At 48.5% G+C, this 16,498-nt stretch overlaps 1 protein-coding gene across 1 annotated transcript in view; it reads left to right on the forward strand.

Annotated features, from left to right (window-relative positions):
- Nos1 (nitric oxide synthase 1) overlaps positions 1 to 16,498 on the forward strand; it is an 86,229-nt gene that overhangs the window by 33,033 nt on the left and 36,698 nt on the right. The window contains exon 3 of the mRNA XM_055605954.1: positions 417 to 543. Coding sequence (XP_055461929.1) covers positions 417 to 543 — 127 coding nt within the window. The remainder of the gene's footprint in view (positions 1 to 416; positions 544 to 16,498) is intronic.

Genomic DNA, 16,498 nt, shown 5'->3' on the forward strand with positions numbered 1-16,498 from the left:
GTGTGTGTGTGTGTGTGTGTGTGTGTGTGTGTGTGTGTGTGTGTGTGTGTGTTTTAAGAAGCCCAAAGCCTTGCCAACCCATCCCATGCCCTACCTTTCTCCTCACTAACTGTCCTGGGCGGGTACAGTATAGACCTGATGATGGTGATGATGATAGACCTCGGCTTGCAGGGGTGATGAAGTCTGTGTGGCAGCCATGCCAAAGCCACAGACACTGAGCTTTGCACATGATCCCAGAACTGCTTTCCTTGTGGCACTGGTGTGCTTTTATGTGGAGTGGGAGAGCTTCCTGATGAAGATTTGTGGGCCCACAGGCTACACAAAGAGGCTTGGGGTTCTGTACAGATTGGGGACGGCCAGATCAAGGCCACAATCCTGCTGTCACCCTTCCTCATCCGACCTACCTTGCTTTCCAGAGACCTCGATGGCAAACCGCACAAAGCTCTGCCCCTGGGCGGGGAGAATGACCGCGTCTTCAATGACCTGTGGGGGAAAGGCAACGTCCCTGTGGTCCTCAACAACCCGTATTCAGAGAAGGAACAGGTAAGTGAGATGCTAGCAGGGCACCGAGTTACCACACTTTTGGGGGGAGGGGTAAGTGAGAAGGGGGAAGCATAAGATCCCAAAACCATGACCTGGATGCTAAGGTAAAGGTCTGGGGTCTGGGGTTCGAGAGTATGCTTCAGTCTAGATGTGTCATGCGTGCAAGTGTTTGGAAACTTGCCATTTTTAAACATTTTTAGATTCTTGTTCCTACCAGGAAGGACACTCGTGTTCTATGGTCTAAAGGTACCAAGTATCCAGGCTAATTTTTGTTGTTGTTGTTGGCATGTGTACATGTGTTCTAACTTCTTAGGTATGAACAGACAAATGTCACCCGTGTTATTTTCATGCCTTTGTACAAATGAAAGTGTGTCTGCATCTGGATTTGCCTCTTCATGTATTAGCATATCTAGAAGATAAGTCCCACCGAGAAGGTAAAGGGGGTATTTTAGTCAGCTGTTCTACTGAAGTGAAAAACACCAGAACAAAAAGCTACTTGGGCAGGAAAGGGTTTGTTTCACTTTACACTTCCAGGTAACAGTCCATCACCGAAGGAAGTCAGGGAGGGAACACAAGGCAGGAACCTGGAGGCAGGAGCTGATGCAGAGGCCATGGAGGGTGCTGCTTGCTAGCTTGCTCCCCATTGTTTGCTCAGCCTGCTTTCTTATAGAACCCAGGACCACCAGCCTAGGGATGGCATCGCCCACATTAATTAATGTGGATGGCTAAGCCCTCCCACATTAATCATCTATCAAGAAAATTCACCACAGGCTTGCCTGCGGCCAATCCAGTGGGGATATTTTCTTTTTTTTTTTTTTCTCTTTATATGTAGTTTATATTTTTGAAACATGCAAAAGTACATAAAAGGTATTTTATGGGGAATTGCAAGAGAGAGCAGCCTGATAGTTTTCTTTTTTTGTTTTTTCCTTTTTATTATTTTTCTTATTAGTTACATTTTGTTAACTCTGTATCCCAGCTGTATCCCGCTCCCTCATTCCCTCCCAATTACACCCTCCCTCCTTCATATCCTCCCTGCCCCTTTCCAAGTCCACTAATAGGGGAGGACCTCCTCCCCTTTCATCTGACCCTGTTTTATCAGGTATCTTCAGGACTGGCTGCAAAGTCCTCCACTGTGGCCTAACAGGACTGCTCCTCCCTTGGGTGGTAGGGAGGTCAAAGAGCCTGCCATTGAGTTCCTGTTAGAAATAGTCCTTGTTCTCCTTACTATGGGAAACCAATTGGTTACTGAGCTACCACAGGCTACATCCAAGCAGAGGTTCTAAGTTATATCCATACATGGTCCTTGGTTGAGTGTCAGTCTCAGAAAAGACCCCTGTGCCCAGATATATTTGGTCCCTGTAGAACTCCTATCCTTTCCACATCATACTAACTCCCCTTCTTTCATATGATTCCCTGTACTCTGCCGAAGGTTTGGTTATGAGTCTTAGTATCTGCTTTAAAACACTGCTAGGTAGAGTCTTTCAGATGCCTTCTACGGTAGACTCGGGGATATTTTCTTAATTGAGGTTTCTTCTTCCAAAGTGACTCTAGCTTGTGTCAAGTTGACATAAAATTAGCAGATCCAGAGGGCCTGGTTCTTTTTCAAAACTGTGTAATATTCCAGTGTAAGGCTAGGCCATCCTCTATTGAATAAGTCCCTCATGATGGACATGGGTTTTTGCCACTCTGGATGTGACAGTGCTGGCCCATGTAGCATTGTATAAATACCTCTTTTGGCACATGAGCAGCAGACTTTATCAGTACAAAACATTCCTAGAAGTGTTAAAGTTGACTCAAAAAGCCATTTACATTTACAACCCAGCGGCTGTAGCCATCTTACCAGCTAAGTGGTGGGGGGGGAGCGGGTGGGGCTGTTTGCCCACAGCCTCGCCAGCTCCATCTGTTACCAAGTGCTTCAGTCCTTGCCAATCAGCTGAGACGTGTGCTGACAGCTGAGTCACCAGCCCTTTCGAAGACGGCCTTGGTTTGGCTGGAGATCAGCAGCCACTTCTCTTTTGCCCGAACAGCTGATGGGCCAGACTAGAGTGACCCTTGGAAAGAACCCATGTTTCCTACCAAATGCCCTCACCCCACGGCAGCAGGAGGGAGGGTGGCTCACGGGGGGTCCGGAAAAGGGGGACCCGTACCCCCTTGCCTTGGCACCTGCACACAAATGGAGCCTTTCAGTCCATCTTAGCCAGGACTCCAAGCCTTTCTCCAAGGCTTCAGAGGAGGGTGAATCAAGCCTGAGCCATGGTGGAAATGGCTTCCCTTGGCTACTGATGGCTATCAGGAGGCGGGGGGGGGGATTCCACAATCCCACTGGCTGACTCTTCTACACCCAGAAATGTTTGTAGATGAACATCACTAAACTGTCCTCAGAAATCAAGGCCACATTGGAGCTGGCATGGGCTCAGTAGTTGAGCATGTGCTTAGCAAGAAGGAGGCTGGGATCCATGCCTGCAAGCAAAACTCACCCTTTCAGTGGACTAGGGGAAGCAGATAGGGGGAAGAGGGAGGGAGAGAGGACTGGGAGGAGCTGAGAAGTTGAGGGAGGGGGCTTTTTTTTTACAATGAATAAATTGTAAAAAAAAAAAAAAAATTAAGAATTAAAGAACAAACAAACCAAGGCCGTACTGGAACACCAGAAACTCTTGGTCACTGAAAAATAAAACAAACAACTGTGGTCTTTAAAAATTCCTTCATAATTTCTTTTTGTTGTAGGGGAGGAAGGTCCTGAGAATGGAACGAGGGCCTTGGCACACAAGCACAAAGTTCTGTACACTGATGTGTATCACCAGCCCTTGGCTTTTTTTTTGAGAAAGGGCCTTGTATAGCCCAGGCTGGTTTTGAACTTGTAAGCCTCTGGCCTCTGCCTCCCAATTGCTTGGTTTGCAAAATGTGTACCACTACACTGGTTTATAGTTCGTTTCTTAAAAAAAAAAAAAAGAATGAAGTCCTGTGCACTGATAACCCTCTCAAGACAAAGACAGGCAGGAAGTGGTACCTCCAGCCAGATCCAGGCTCAGGCCCAGTTTGTTGGGTGTACAATCTGTTTTCCTAAGAGATGAGTCTGATTTTTGATTTTTTGTGATTGCTGCAAAGTTTTACACAGAAATACTGACATTTCTTCTTGGAAATGTATACAACATCTAACCATATGTGAGCCTATCTTATTAGGGGGTGTCTTAGTCAGTGTCTGTTGCTTGAAGAGACATCATTACTAAGTCAACTTTTATGAACAAAAGCATTTAACTGGGGCAGGGCTTGCTTATGGTTTCACTGGTTTAGTCCTTTATCATCATGGTGGGGAGCATGCAGCATGCAGGCAGGCACTGAAGAGCTTCATCCTGAGCCATAGACAGAGAGTGCTAGACTCTGGGCCTGGCATAGGCTTTTGAAACCTCAAAGCCCAACCTCAGTGACATAATTCCTCCAACAAGGCCACACCTCCTGATCCTTCTAATCTTTTAAAAGTTCCACTCCCTGGTGACTAAGCGTTCAAATATATGAGCCTGTGGGGCGCCGCTCTTATTCAAAGCAACACAGGGGCACAGCAGTCTGTGTAAGCCACTCTCCTCACATAGACTGTCCACTTTGCAACAGTCTCTATCACCGGCTAGTGTCACCATCTCAGGAAGACAGAGTGTCCTTTGCCGTTTGTTAGCCCACCAATGCTGTCGGTTTTAGTTTTACAGTTAGGACAGAAGATAAATCTTTTTGTATCCATTAGGGTTTTTTTATCCATTTATATGCATTTATATCCATTTTGTATCCATTTGTTGTTACTGGATCCATTTGTTGTTACTGTTGTAACAGCAAATGTTGTTTAGTTTTGTTTTTGTGGAGCTCTGATGACCCATGGCCTTATATGCACTACCCAGGTGCTTGGCCATTGAGCTACATCCCTGAGCTGCATTCTCTCAAGTTTTTCTAGGATTTGTTTTTATTATCTTAATTATGTGTATATGTGTGTGGGTATGTGCACATGAGGGCAGGTACCTACAGAGTTCAGAAGAAAGTGTCAGACCCCCTGAAACTGGAATTACAGGCAGTTGCGGGTTTCCCAACATGGGTCTTGGAAATTGAACCTGGGTCCTCTTGCAAAAGCATTACCTACTCTTGACCTCTGAGCCACCCAGACCCTCCCCTATTCTTTAAAAAAATTTTAGATGAGGTCTCACTAAGTTGCCCTCTCTAAGCTTTAACTCACTTGATAGACTGCCCAGTTCTATACCTTGCCATCCTCCTGCCTCGGCCATCTGAGTCCTTATTATAAACAGCAGGTAGAAATTAACTAAGATGTTCCTGTGTGTCAGGAAAGATAAGAGGAATGTTCTTATGTGCTTAATGTACACTCAAAATGCAGTATTTTGAAACTGCCAGCCTGCTTTGCTAATTTGCCACTGAAGTTTGTAATTCCCTGTTGGTGGTAGTCTTTGAGTTCGGCTGGAGGGGAAGTTTGGGGAAGGAGCAGAAGCGTTCCTGACTCTTCTGGAAATAACTGGAAGTCCCCGCCAAAGTCTGAGCAAGGGCAGGGCTGTGACCACTTCTCATGCCGTCCACCTTGTTTAATGTGGCAATTTGTAAAAATTCACCTTGAACTCCTAGTTAGAGGGGTGTTAGAGGGGTGCAGCTCAGGCTAGAGAACATGGCATCAGAGATTTGAGGATGGACTTCTCAGCCAGCGTGGCAATAGAGGGGTTTGAGGGGTACTGAGCACTGTCCTATACACAGAATATCTATTATCCTAGAGAAGAGGACCAAAGACCCAGTAAGATGACCAAGTAGCTTTGCCTGAAAGACCCAGACACCAGCAGTGAGGGGTCCACTCTACACCTGGGAATGCTGATGGCAGCCTGTCATGCCAGCATTCAAGAGACAGAGGTGCGGGGAGAGGTTGTGAGTTCAAAGCTAGCCTTGACCACATAGTGAAACCTGTTCTCCAAAGAAAAGAAAAACAGGCACAGTGGATATAACTGAAGTAATGGGGTGTCTTCCCGGCATTCACTTGGTTCTATGTTCAATCCCCAAGACAGAGAGTGAGCAAGTGCATTCCTTGAGACTCAAGTTTAGGATACATTTGCCAGCTTTAGGGAGAAGTGGGTAGCCCCATAACCCATCAACATCTCATCCCTGCCTCCAAGAGCTTCACGTGGAACAACTCAACAGTGAACTGTCTCTTGTCTAATGGAGGCTGTCTCCTACCTCCACCTTCCCAAGGCTGCTCAGAACCATCTCACCCAACACTGCTACAGTTGGCCTCATTCCCTGTCGCAACTTGCTTTCCTTTTTCATGCTTTAACCGTTTCTTTATTTTGATATTTTGAAGAATTTTACACAGGAGTACTCTACTTATATAATTTCCTGCCCTCCCTCGGAACCCTCAAACTTCTCCCATCTCCCCCAACTCTCACTCAAATTTGTAACCTCTTTTTAAGCCACTATTATCCTCTCTCTCTCTCTCTCTCTCTGCATGTGTGTATGTGTGTGTGTGAGAGAGAAAGAATACAAGCTGCTGGGTCATTCAGTGTTGCCTCTAGCTCTATTCAGTGTTGCTCATATGTACACAAGTTTAGGGCTGACTAGATCAGCTGTCACAGGATTGCCCCTGAAGAAGACTCTCTTGGCAGGTATTAATTTTCTATAGCTCCCCGTGTAGGGATGTGGCCTTGTGAGATTTCCTCCATCCACATCAGCAGGTCTTGTTTAGACAGCCACACAGTTGAGGTTTTACAGTGTTGGCTCCGGGTCGTGTCTAGCAGACAGTCTGGCAGCAGACATCCGGGTCCTCCCGCTCTTACTATCTTTCCATCCTTCTTCTGTGATGCTTCCCTGGTCTTAGGTTGTGTTATTGATGCTCTGTTGGAATTGAGCATCCTGCAGTCAGCTGTTTCCTGTGTTTCGGCCACAGTGGACTTCTCCACTGTGTAATGGTCTCCCTCTCCTACTCTTCTGAGCAACCTCATACAGACAGCATTGTTCCTTGCACAAAGCAGACTTGTGTCTGCTTCACAAGTCAGGAAGAAATTAGTGATGATGGAGGAAGAGCATCTGCTTTTACCCAGGACTGGGTAAAAGGGCCCAGAGTATAAAAGAGGCAAGAAAGAGGCTGGCTAGATGGGAGAAAACACTTTTTTAACTCAGAGCACTATTTATTTGCTAAACAAATAATGAGGCTATGCTCTTTGACCTGCAAAGGAGTGTCACCATCCTGGAGGTTTGTGTCTATCTAAATTTAGAGAGCCGGCCACCCAGGTGCCACCCCTCAAACCAGTCTGGGTAAGCTGAACATGTTCATTTCTATATAGTGGTAATTTCTCTGGGTGGCCATCTTGGCTAGCTATGAGGAAGGCCTGAGAGCCTGTAGTTTCCAGTCTTTGGTTATACCTCAATGGACCTTGTCTTGCGCATCCCCAGTGAAAATCGTGTCTGTCCCAAGGCAGAATGTGGAACGAGCTACTTCCCGTGTTTCCAAATGCTCTCCCCAAACCTGTGTGCATAACCCTTCAGTGGAAGCAATGAAAAGCAAACAGCACCTTCCCTGCCTTCAAAAGCCTCACGGCCAAGTGCAAGGTCCACTGCATGATTAGTGTTAAACAGGGAGACAGCATGGGAGGTTAACCCCAAGAGGGCTTTGAAGATCAAAGATCTACTTATGCCTAGCATAAGTAGATAAAAGTGTTCTGGTGAAAACAAGTTATTGTGGCTGACAAGCTGTGGTTTTACTTTTTTTTTTTTTTTTTTTTTTTTTTTTTTTTTTGGCTATTTACTGTATCTCTGCTATTATCTTTCTTGTTTATGGCAACTGAGGAGGCACCATGCTAAGGCCCTTCTGTGATCATCATCATATGTAAAATGTTACAATGGATAAATAACATAAGACCTGCTGCTTGTCCCTTCTCCATTTGTTCATTTCTTCTCTCTCTAATACAACTAAATGGCAGACCCAAGCAGCTTTAGGAAGGAGTAGTTATTTTGGTTTCACAGTTCAAGGGTAAGGAGTAGACGACCATCCATTATAGCAGGAAAGACATAGAGGTGGGAACCATCTTGGCTGCAGCGGCTACCTGAAGGGGAAGCTGCTTGCTCATAGGCTGACAGATCAGGAGGCAGAACAGGAAATGGAGCAGAGCTATAACCTCAGTGCCAATTGTCCAGTGGCTCACTTCCTCTAGCCGGGCTCCTGGCCTCTCAAACATCACCACCCACAGGGCTCCAACTGTTCGAAAACATGAGCTTGTGGGAGCCATGTCTTGTTAAACCTAAATGGTCTACAGGACCTTGGGATTGGGACACACCCCCTTTTACTCATCATCTGAGTCCCTTATGTGCCCCAGTTGCTCTCCTCTGACCCACAGTGCACAGGTAGGGAAGGCTCTAGGCCAAAGTAGCCTCTTCCCTGAGGTGCACCCCTCTCTCCCAGCACCCCATCCTGTCTCCAGCCTCCTGCTGGTTGAAACAATTAGACAGTCACTCCTTTCTTATAACTTCCTCCCACCCCTCACCTCACCTAGAGCTGGCATTTCCTCTCCCCGGGGACCCAGGGTTTCCTGGCTGCTTTCAAAATGTCATAATCACTGGTGGAGTTTCTCTGTATTTCCAAGGGACTACTAGCACCTGGGGAGCTCCAAATTACCAGGCAGGAAGAGTCAGGCTCCTGAGACCCTACTCCCCAGTCTGCAGGGGACCCAAGAATTAACCTACTCCGTTGAATGGCAGAGGGGCAGAGCAGACACCGCCTTGCAGTTTGCAGCTACCCCTGAAAGCAGGGAACCTCAGCTGGCCCTGACCCAAACTCGTTAATGATGTCAGAATAAAAATATCAACCATGGCAGTTAACACCACCATGTGTGGGTACAGCCATGAGAGCCAAAGGTTCCCTGGCCACAGCATGGCAGCCAACAGTGCTGTGAGTGGGGCCAGGATGGCTCAGTCCTCACTGGTGACCTCCAGCAGAGGACTAGTTAGCTTGGAGCTAAGGCTTCCCCTCATCACAATGGCTCATTGTCTCCTGAGGGGACGAAATGGATTAGACTATGAAATAATGGTAGTAACCACAGCAACCATGCCTGGTACTGACTGAGCAATGTCAGTGCTGTACTGAGTACGTCAGGACTGCCATCGCTCTATTCGTCCTCGGCCCCACCCAGAATAGGACTGTCTGAACCCTGTATGCCTCAGCTCTGCACCCACAGATTCACTGGAGCACAGACCAAAAATACTCACAAAATTGTGTCTATGCTGAATAGCATAGACTTGTTTTTATTACCCCCTATATAATGCAACAATGCAGATACTTGGGTAACGTTTCTAGAGAAGGCTTAACATTCAGAGGAGCCTGGGCTGACAAGATGGTTCAGTGGATGGGAGCACTTGCTGAGCAAGCAGGAGGAACTGAGTTCAAATCCCAGGCACCCATAAAAAGCGAGGCACAGCTGTACATGCCTTATAATACTAGCATTCAGAACTGAAGACAAGAGGAACTTAAGAGCTTGCTGGCTGGTCAGCTTACAAAGTGTTGTGAGCCTTAGGGTCTCTCAGTGAGAGATCCTGCCTCAAGTGTATAAGATATAGTGACGGAGGAAGACACTGGACATCCTGTTCCTACTCTGGCATCTGCAGGCACAAACATGGACCTGCACACTCAAGTATACACACTCACACATACACCTCTATTGTCCCTATATTATGGTTGGGGAAACTGAGGCATGGAGATTTAGTGTATCCGTGAGGATCAGTAAGTGCTGGAGATGGCATCTGAGCCAAAGTCCCACCATCTCAGAGCCCACGGTCACTGGGACCTCACTAGAAAACAAGGTCATTGCCCCTTATGGTAAATGCCCCCAGAGAAGCGAGGGGTGGACACAGCACACCCCAGCATAACAAAGGCTGTGATCGCCAGACCTGCAGCTAACGTCATTGCAAGCAGGAAAAGTGAAAACCTTCCACTAAAGCCAGGCACAGAGATGGCTCAGTGGGAGACGGTGCCTGCCACCAAGCCTGATGACCTGAGCTTGGCTAATGACTGTATCACTGACATGAGGCAGGAGGAGTAAGAAACCATGAGTCTCTCTTCTGTCAGCATCCTGTCTGTCACCCACATCCATAACCTCTGTCTCCTGGGGACCGGTCTCTAAAACACACACCCAGCCCTGTCACCTGTGCCTTGTTAAACAGATGCTTGGCTCTCAGACCCTCTGTCTCTTCACCTGTCATTAAGGACTGGAGAATTGACAGGTAGACATTGGGTTGGGCCCTGCTGGGCACCAAATAAGCATTTGCAAGAGATGGCTCAAAAACAGACAGAACAGAGTATGGCCACATCTCTGAAAGAGTTTAGGTGCCATCATTTCCTCATCAGATACTTCCCTTGACTTCTCGAAGCATCACTCCCGAAGAAGCTGAACATGAACACATACAGCAGCCATCTCTCTGTAACACTGGGGGTCTCCGATACTCAGCACCCACTCGTGACCCACATGGTCCACCCACTGACCCTGGGAGACGTCATTGGCTCTCTTCTGGCTGACCTCTCAGGGTGCCAGCGGGCCCCTCCCTCCCTGAGAGCTAAGTCTGAGATAACCCCCCTCTCACACAATGCCAGTGCTTGACTTGCCCCACCTTGCCTAGGTCAGCTCGTCCACGCTGAGTCCTGCTGCTCTTAAGAAGCAGCCCCTTCAAAACCGTGCTTTCCAGAAACTTCCCCTGAGCAGGGCCTTCTGGACACAGCAGTGGCAGAATCTAGTCTCCGCTGCCTTCCTCCTCTCTACTTGAGCAGTCTGTTTGGGGATCCCTGGTCTTTATAGATCCCTGAATCAAAAGACAGTCGTCAGCTCTGGGGAGATGGCTCCATCGATAAAGTGCCTCCTGCACACACCCCAGGTTCAAATCCCCAGCCCCCATGTAAAAAGCCAGGTACCATAGTATTCAGCTGTCGTGCGGTACTGGTGGGGAAGAGAGAATTTCTAGAGCTCACTGGCCGGCCAGCCTAACTGGCTGGCTAGCTCTGTGTTCAGTGAAGACACCCAATAGTAGCCTCTGCCTCCACAGCCACATCCATGTGTATAATCCATCAGGGAAACACCTTACATGGTCACATACATGTACACACATATACACACCCCACACGCACACCAAGGTACCAGGTCCTGCTGTCTGGGAGGTCAGAGCCAGGGTGGAGCCAGGAAATGGGGTTTGAATGCCCTATGCCAGTGTTTGGGTTCAGCCCTGTGGGAACTTCCACATATTCTGCTGATGGTTTGTTTCCATAGTGAGTGTGCCCGGTGCGGGCTGTCCCACCTATTGAGGCCATGGCATTTGATGGGGAACCAGGGCGACTCCCTGAATGCTGAGTCACCGCGTGGCTCAGGCCGAGCTGCCCACCGCTTTTCCAACTGGTAACTGTGGCCCATTCGCTTCCCAACAGGGGGTCCTACAGCTCTAGAGAGACCTCCCTTCACTTCTTCTCCACGCTCCCAAGATATTTGAAAGGCTAAAACTGTGTGTGTGTCTAACGTTCATATTTAGCAAGTTCACGCTCAGGAAAAGATGGTGGGAATGAGCTGCAGGTACTTGCAGGATTCGTTATTCAAGTGAATTTTGTAGGGCACATGGTCATTCTGCTGTGGTCTCAGGGCCAAGTTCAGGGTTATCTAGGAACGTGCAGCTATCCAGCAGTCTCTCCAGGATTGGGTCAACGTAAGTCTTCCAGCTTTGGGGAGACCATGTGTGCGGAGGTACACGTGTGCGGATGCATGTACGCGTGGATGTGTGCGGGTGCAGAGGCCAGAGGTCAATGCCAGGTGTCATCCTCAGTCATTCTTCACTCCGTGTTGTCTTCTTGAAAGATCCATGTGCGAATACAATGTATCTTGGTCATACCATCCCCTTCCCTCCTTCCCTCCTTCCCTCCTTCCCTCCTTCTAGCACTCCTCACTGTCCCTACCTCCATCCTCCTCCCAACTTTCTGCTTTCTGTCCGTGTGTGTGTGTGTGTGTGTGTGTGTGTGTGTGTGTGTGTGTGTGTTTAATGACCCACTAATACACTGTTGTAGACTGTTCATGCCCCAGTGGATGATCCCTTGATTTTCTGAGCCAGGGTCTCTCACTGAACCCATTTTGACTGGACCAATAGTCAGAGCACCCCAGGGATCGACCTGTCCTCTGCCCTAGTGATGGGGTTCTAAGCATACATTGTGATACCTGGCTTTTTCCATGGACTCAGGTCCTCAGGCTTGCACGGCTAACTCTTCAGAAACTGAGCCATCCCTCCCTGGATCACATTCTAGTTTAAAGGCCTGTCTATCTCAGGGGTCTGAGATGCCTCCTACCTAGCTCACTTCCTGGGTACTCCTCCCAACCCTGACAGACTGGAACCCAGTAGAACAGGGAGAGGGGACAGAGTGAGTGGTTGCAGGTGTCAGTGGGGTCACTGCAGGGACCAGATCACTTTGGACACACCCCGCAGAAACCATTTCTCCAAGTCCTAAGCACAGTTGGTTCCCTCCTCCAAGCAGCAATATGCTTGTGGCATGGATGCTGAGCTACCGGGGTCCATAAGTGGATTAGGCTGGCTATCCTGAAGACGTGGCCCCCACAGGTTGGAGCGGCATTGCCCAGGGCTTCAGGAAGATCACAGGAGGTGGCGTCTAGCCCCTGCAGTGTGATGGTCTGCTGCCCAGCTTGGCCCAGGCCTGCTGTCCTCATTTCAGGACAAGTCCAGAGCAGCCAGGTTGTCACAAAGAGGCTGTGGCTGGTGCCATCAGGGAAGAGGGGAGATGCTGGCTGATTCTGAACAAGCTCAGGCTCAGCTCCAGGGCTCACTCGTACCACCCAGTCCTGACAACCGTGTGCTTTGTGTCACATTTATGATGGGGGGAGCCCAAAGTTAAGGTTTGGGAAGAGTGACTACTCTCTGTGTCCCTGTTAATAGCCAGTTTCATGATCACAGGGCCTTCTCTCTGGATTGGGGAGTGTCTGATCAGCCCCAAGTTCCTATGATGTCAGCCATATTGAGTCAAGCAAGGACTGCATAGTAACTACATTCTAACTTGGTACTTTCAGAGTGATCCTGTCATCAGTTAGAGATACTGTATCAATTCCTTTCCTGTTGTTATGACAAAATAGCCAACAAATGCAACATGTGGAAAGAAGAAAGGGTTAATTCTGGCTCACAGTTTGAGGGGCACAGTTCCTGGTGGAGGAGAAGGCATGGTGGCGGGAGCATGAGGCAGCCGATTGCATTGTTTCCAGTCAGGAAGCAGAGAGAGATAAATGCTGGTGCTCAGCGAGCTCTCTCCTTCACATTCAGTTCCAAGACTCCAGCCCATGCAACACTGGCACTCACAGTTAGAGTCTGCCTTCTTACCTCAACTAACAGTCTGGAAACTCTCTTACTGACGTGTGTCTCACTGGGGATTCTAGATCCTCTCAAGTGACGGTTAACCACCATGGTCACAGTCAGAGGCACTGGGCTTTGGGACATGAATGTAAGGAGTTGAGGGGACACAACTACCAGGAAGCTCGTGTCCTTGGCCCCTGAGCTGACATCTTCCTGACTGTCACATTGAGGTCCTGGCTTCCTTCCTCCAGCTCCTACATTCTCCTCCCTACTTCCTAGAGTCTGCTAGTGTCTCATCAAGTTTTCAGAACTTCTATGACCCAGACAGGAAGTCAGCAGGCCGACTTGGTCTTTCTCAAACCCCAGACTCTCAGTTGCTCCTATAAACCAGGCTTAGCCCAGCTCCCCTCTCCCAGGTCTGTCTTCCTGCTGTGTTGTCCCCACCCTACCACCCCCACATTCTTGAGAAAGCATCTTCAAGGCTCTCAGCCCTCACCCCTTCCCTCCCGCGATCTTTGCAATCCTATATAGCCGGTCCTGACCCATGATGGCTTTACTTAGCATTCCAATTGCACAGGGGTGTGAAAGCAATGTTTATTCTGTAGAAATTGTACTTCAAGTTTCACTAAGATATGCAGCCCGGTTGCTGTAGCTTCCTATCAGTGAGAAATCACAAGGGGAAACACACAGCACTCTACAGTGAGCATCGCTGCTGAGCTGGAATGCCCCATGGGTTTGCTGCCATGATGGATTTTCCTCTTATGATATTTTCACTCTGCAATAGGTCTGATGGGTTGTGACCACACAGAAAGTCCACTCGCTTCAGCCAAGCAGCTTCCTGGTTCTCTATTCCCCTAAATCAAGAGCTGACTAGAGTCCTTGGCTGTACTTCTAAGCTACTCCATGCTTTCAAGGATGTGTAGACTTTGTGTCAGTCTGCTCAAGCTGAGAGCACACAGTTCCACAGACATAACAGCTTAAATATTACAAATTCATTGCCAGGATTCTGAAGGCTGAAGTCTATCAGGCTGCCAGTGTGGCCTGGTACTGGATAGGGAGTGGTTCCCAGCCTGCGGATTACAATCCCTTTAGGGGTCAAACAACCCTTTCACAGGGCTGCCTAAGACCATCTTCATATCAAATACTTACATTGTGATTCATAAAAGTAGCAAAATTACAGTTATGAAGTAGTAATGAAATGATTTTATGGTTGGGGGTCAGGACAACATGAGGAAACGTATTGTTGCCTCACGGTGTTAGTGAAGTTGAGAACCACTGTGGTAAAGGGTCTTGGTCTGGCTTATAAAAGGGTCTTTCTTACTGTGTCTCCAATATGGTAAAGGCTTATTGCTCGGGAAGAGCCAGTTAAACAGGGAAAAGGCAGATGAGAAAGTCAACTTCCTGTGTCTATGAAGCCATATCCACTGATTCACCCACCTATGGGTTGAAATGGTCAAGGAAAAAACAAAACAATACAAAAGTGTGCCTGGAGGCTCAGTGGTAAAGTCTTAGCCAAGCGTGCATGGGGTCCTTGTCCGTTTCCTCAAAACTGCTGTGTGTGTCTGTGTGTGTGCGCGCGCGCACGCTAAATGTGTACAGACATTCTTTTCTCTTGTCATATTCCCCTAAACTACACAGCATAAAAACTATTGACCTGCCAGTCACGGTGGCAATCCCACACCTGTGATCCCAACACTCAGGGAGGCAGAGGCAGGCAGATCTCTGTGAGTTTGAGGCCAGCCTGGTCTGCAAAGTGAGTCCAGGACAGCCAGGGCTGTTACACAGAGAAACCCTGTCTTGGGAAAAACAAAATAAAACAAAACTACTTACCCAGCATGGGTTATGGCCCAATATTTGGGCATATTTTTCTATGAGGGACTGGGGGGCTGTAATTCTGATGTCCATAGGGTCCTAGCATCCATTCCTACAGACAGAGAGACAACGGCACAATCTGAACCTATGTAATACGTGTGAATTTATAAGATGTGAGTGTGGTGCACACCCATGATCCCTGCTCTCTGGAGGTGGAGACCGGAAGATCAGAAGTTCAAGGTCATCCTTGGCTTCATAGTAAGTTCAAGTCCAGAGCTAAATTAGACCCTACCTCAAAAATAAAGGTTATGAGAGTGTATAGGTGTGTATACGGGGCATGCAGGAGTATATAGGGGTGCAGGCGTGTACAGGGTCTGCAGGTGTTTTTACACCCATGCTCGTGGAACCATTACAGGAAGGACTAGTCCAGGTGACTCATGCCTGTCACCCCAGTGCTTGGGAGACAGAGGCAGGAGGGTGACAAGTTCAGACCCACCTAGGCTCCAGGCTGTGTCTCATGAGCCGTCTGCAGCATCTTGGGAAACAATAGACGACCCGTGCCAGGAACAAACAAGAAAGTCAGACACGGATGTCCTCTGACATCTAACACACGGGGGAGGGGGTCATGAAGTCCCTCCTGCAGGCTGTGCTAAGTGCTGTGAGGGTGTTTAAAATGTGGTGAGGGTGGCTGGAGAGCAGGGCACACAGCGCCATTTCCTAGAAACTCCTGGGAAGACTTCCAACCCAATGGCATCTGAGCAAAATAGGGCAGTGGCAAAATTGGAGACATCCTTGGCTTTGGGGACTCTTGAGTCACAGTTTCTGTCACAGTTACATCGCGTTACCACTACAGTATACAAGAAACCATGACCAGGCCAGGCCTGATGGTGGAGGCCCACGACTCCTAACGACTCAGGAGGCTGAGGCAGGAGGATAACAAGTTCAGGGTCAGCCTGGGCTACACAGTGAGTGTAGAGCTAGTCTGGAAAGCTTAGCAAAATTCCCTCAAAACCAAAATTTCAGGAGGGGCTGGGGTTGTAGCTCAGTGTGGAATGCTGCTTAGCCTAGGCCTGGGTTCAGTCTTGGCTTCTCACAGAAGAGACAGGCCACAGGGTGAACAGTGAAAAACTCTCGCCACTGAAACCTGAGCTTCACATCACATTCATGAATCACAAAATACTGTTGCTGTTTGGGGTTTTACATTGACCAGTGTAAAAGTGAGAAAACATGCCTAGTTCATGGGCTCTACAGAAACACTTTGGCTGGGACCACAGGCTACAGAGCTGGGATCCCTGCTTCAGAACAGTCGATGAGCCATACCCACTCCCCAGTTATGGGGTGGGCATTGTCACCTATGTGGGGGCCCTCAGCCTCCTCTGGAGCCTGAGTGCTCAGGCCTTTCTCTCGGACTTCTACAACTCCCTTAGCAGAATGAATTCAGGAAGTCTTTGCAGTGTCTGTGAGTGCCCTGGCTCCTCTCATTCTTTAGGGAGCCTCCAGCTAGAGCAGGTGTCCCCCAACTCAGAAGCTTTCATCATCCTACAGCAGGACACAAAGCCAGGAAAAGACCAGTGTGGTCCCCACCTCAGACCACATGTGCCGTCTCCAGCCTCATGGTCCTGAGTGCACAGTGACCTTGGTTCCCCATTCCTGTGATACACTCGGCTCCTCATTCATCTCCTCCCAGACTATCTAATATCCTTGATGACTAATTAAAATGTTGGAACCAAAGTACAACAGCCCACAAGGCACCCAGTGTGCTGCCCAGGCTCTCTTATTGGCCAGTTCCTTGTTTCTCTAC

Source organism: Psammomys obesus, unplaced genomic scaffold (assembly GCF_907164565.1).
Source record: "Psammomys obesus unplaced genomic scaffold, mPsaObe1.curated_primary_1811, whole genome shotgun sequence".
NCBI classification, from domain to species: domain Eukaryota; kingdom Metazoa; phylum Chordata; class Mammalia; order Rodentia; family Muridae; genus Psammomys; species Psammomys obesus.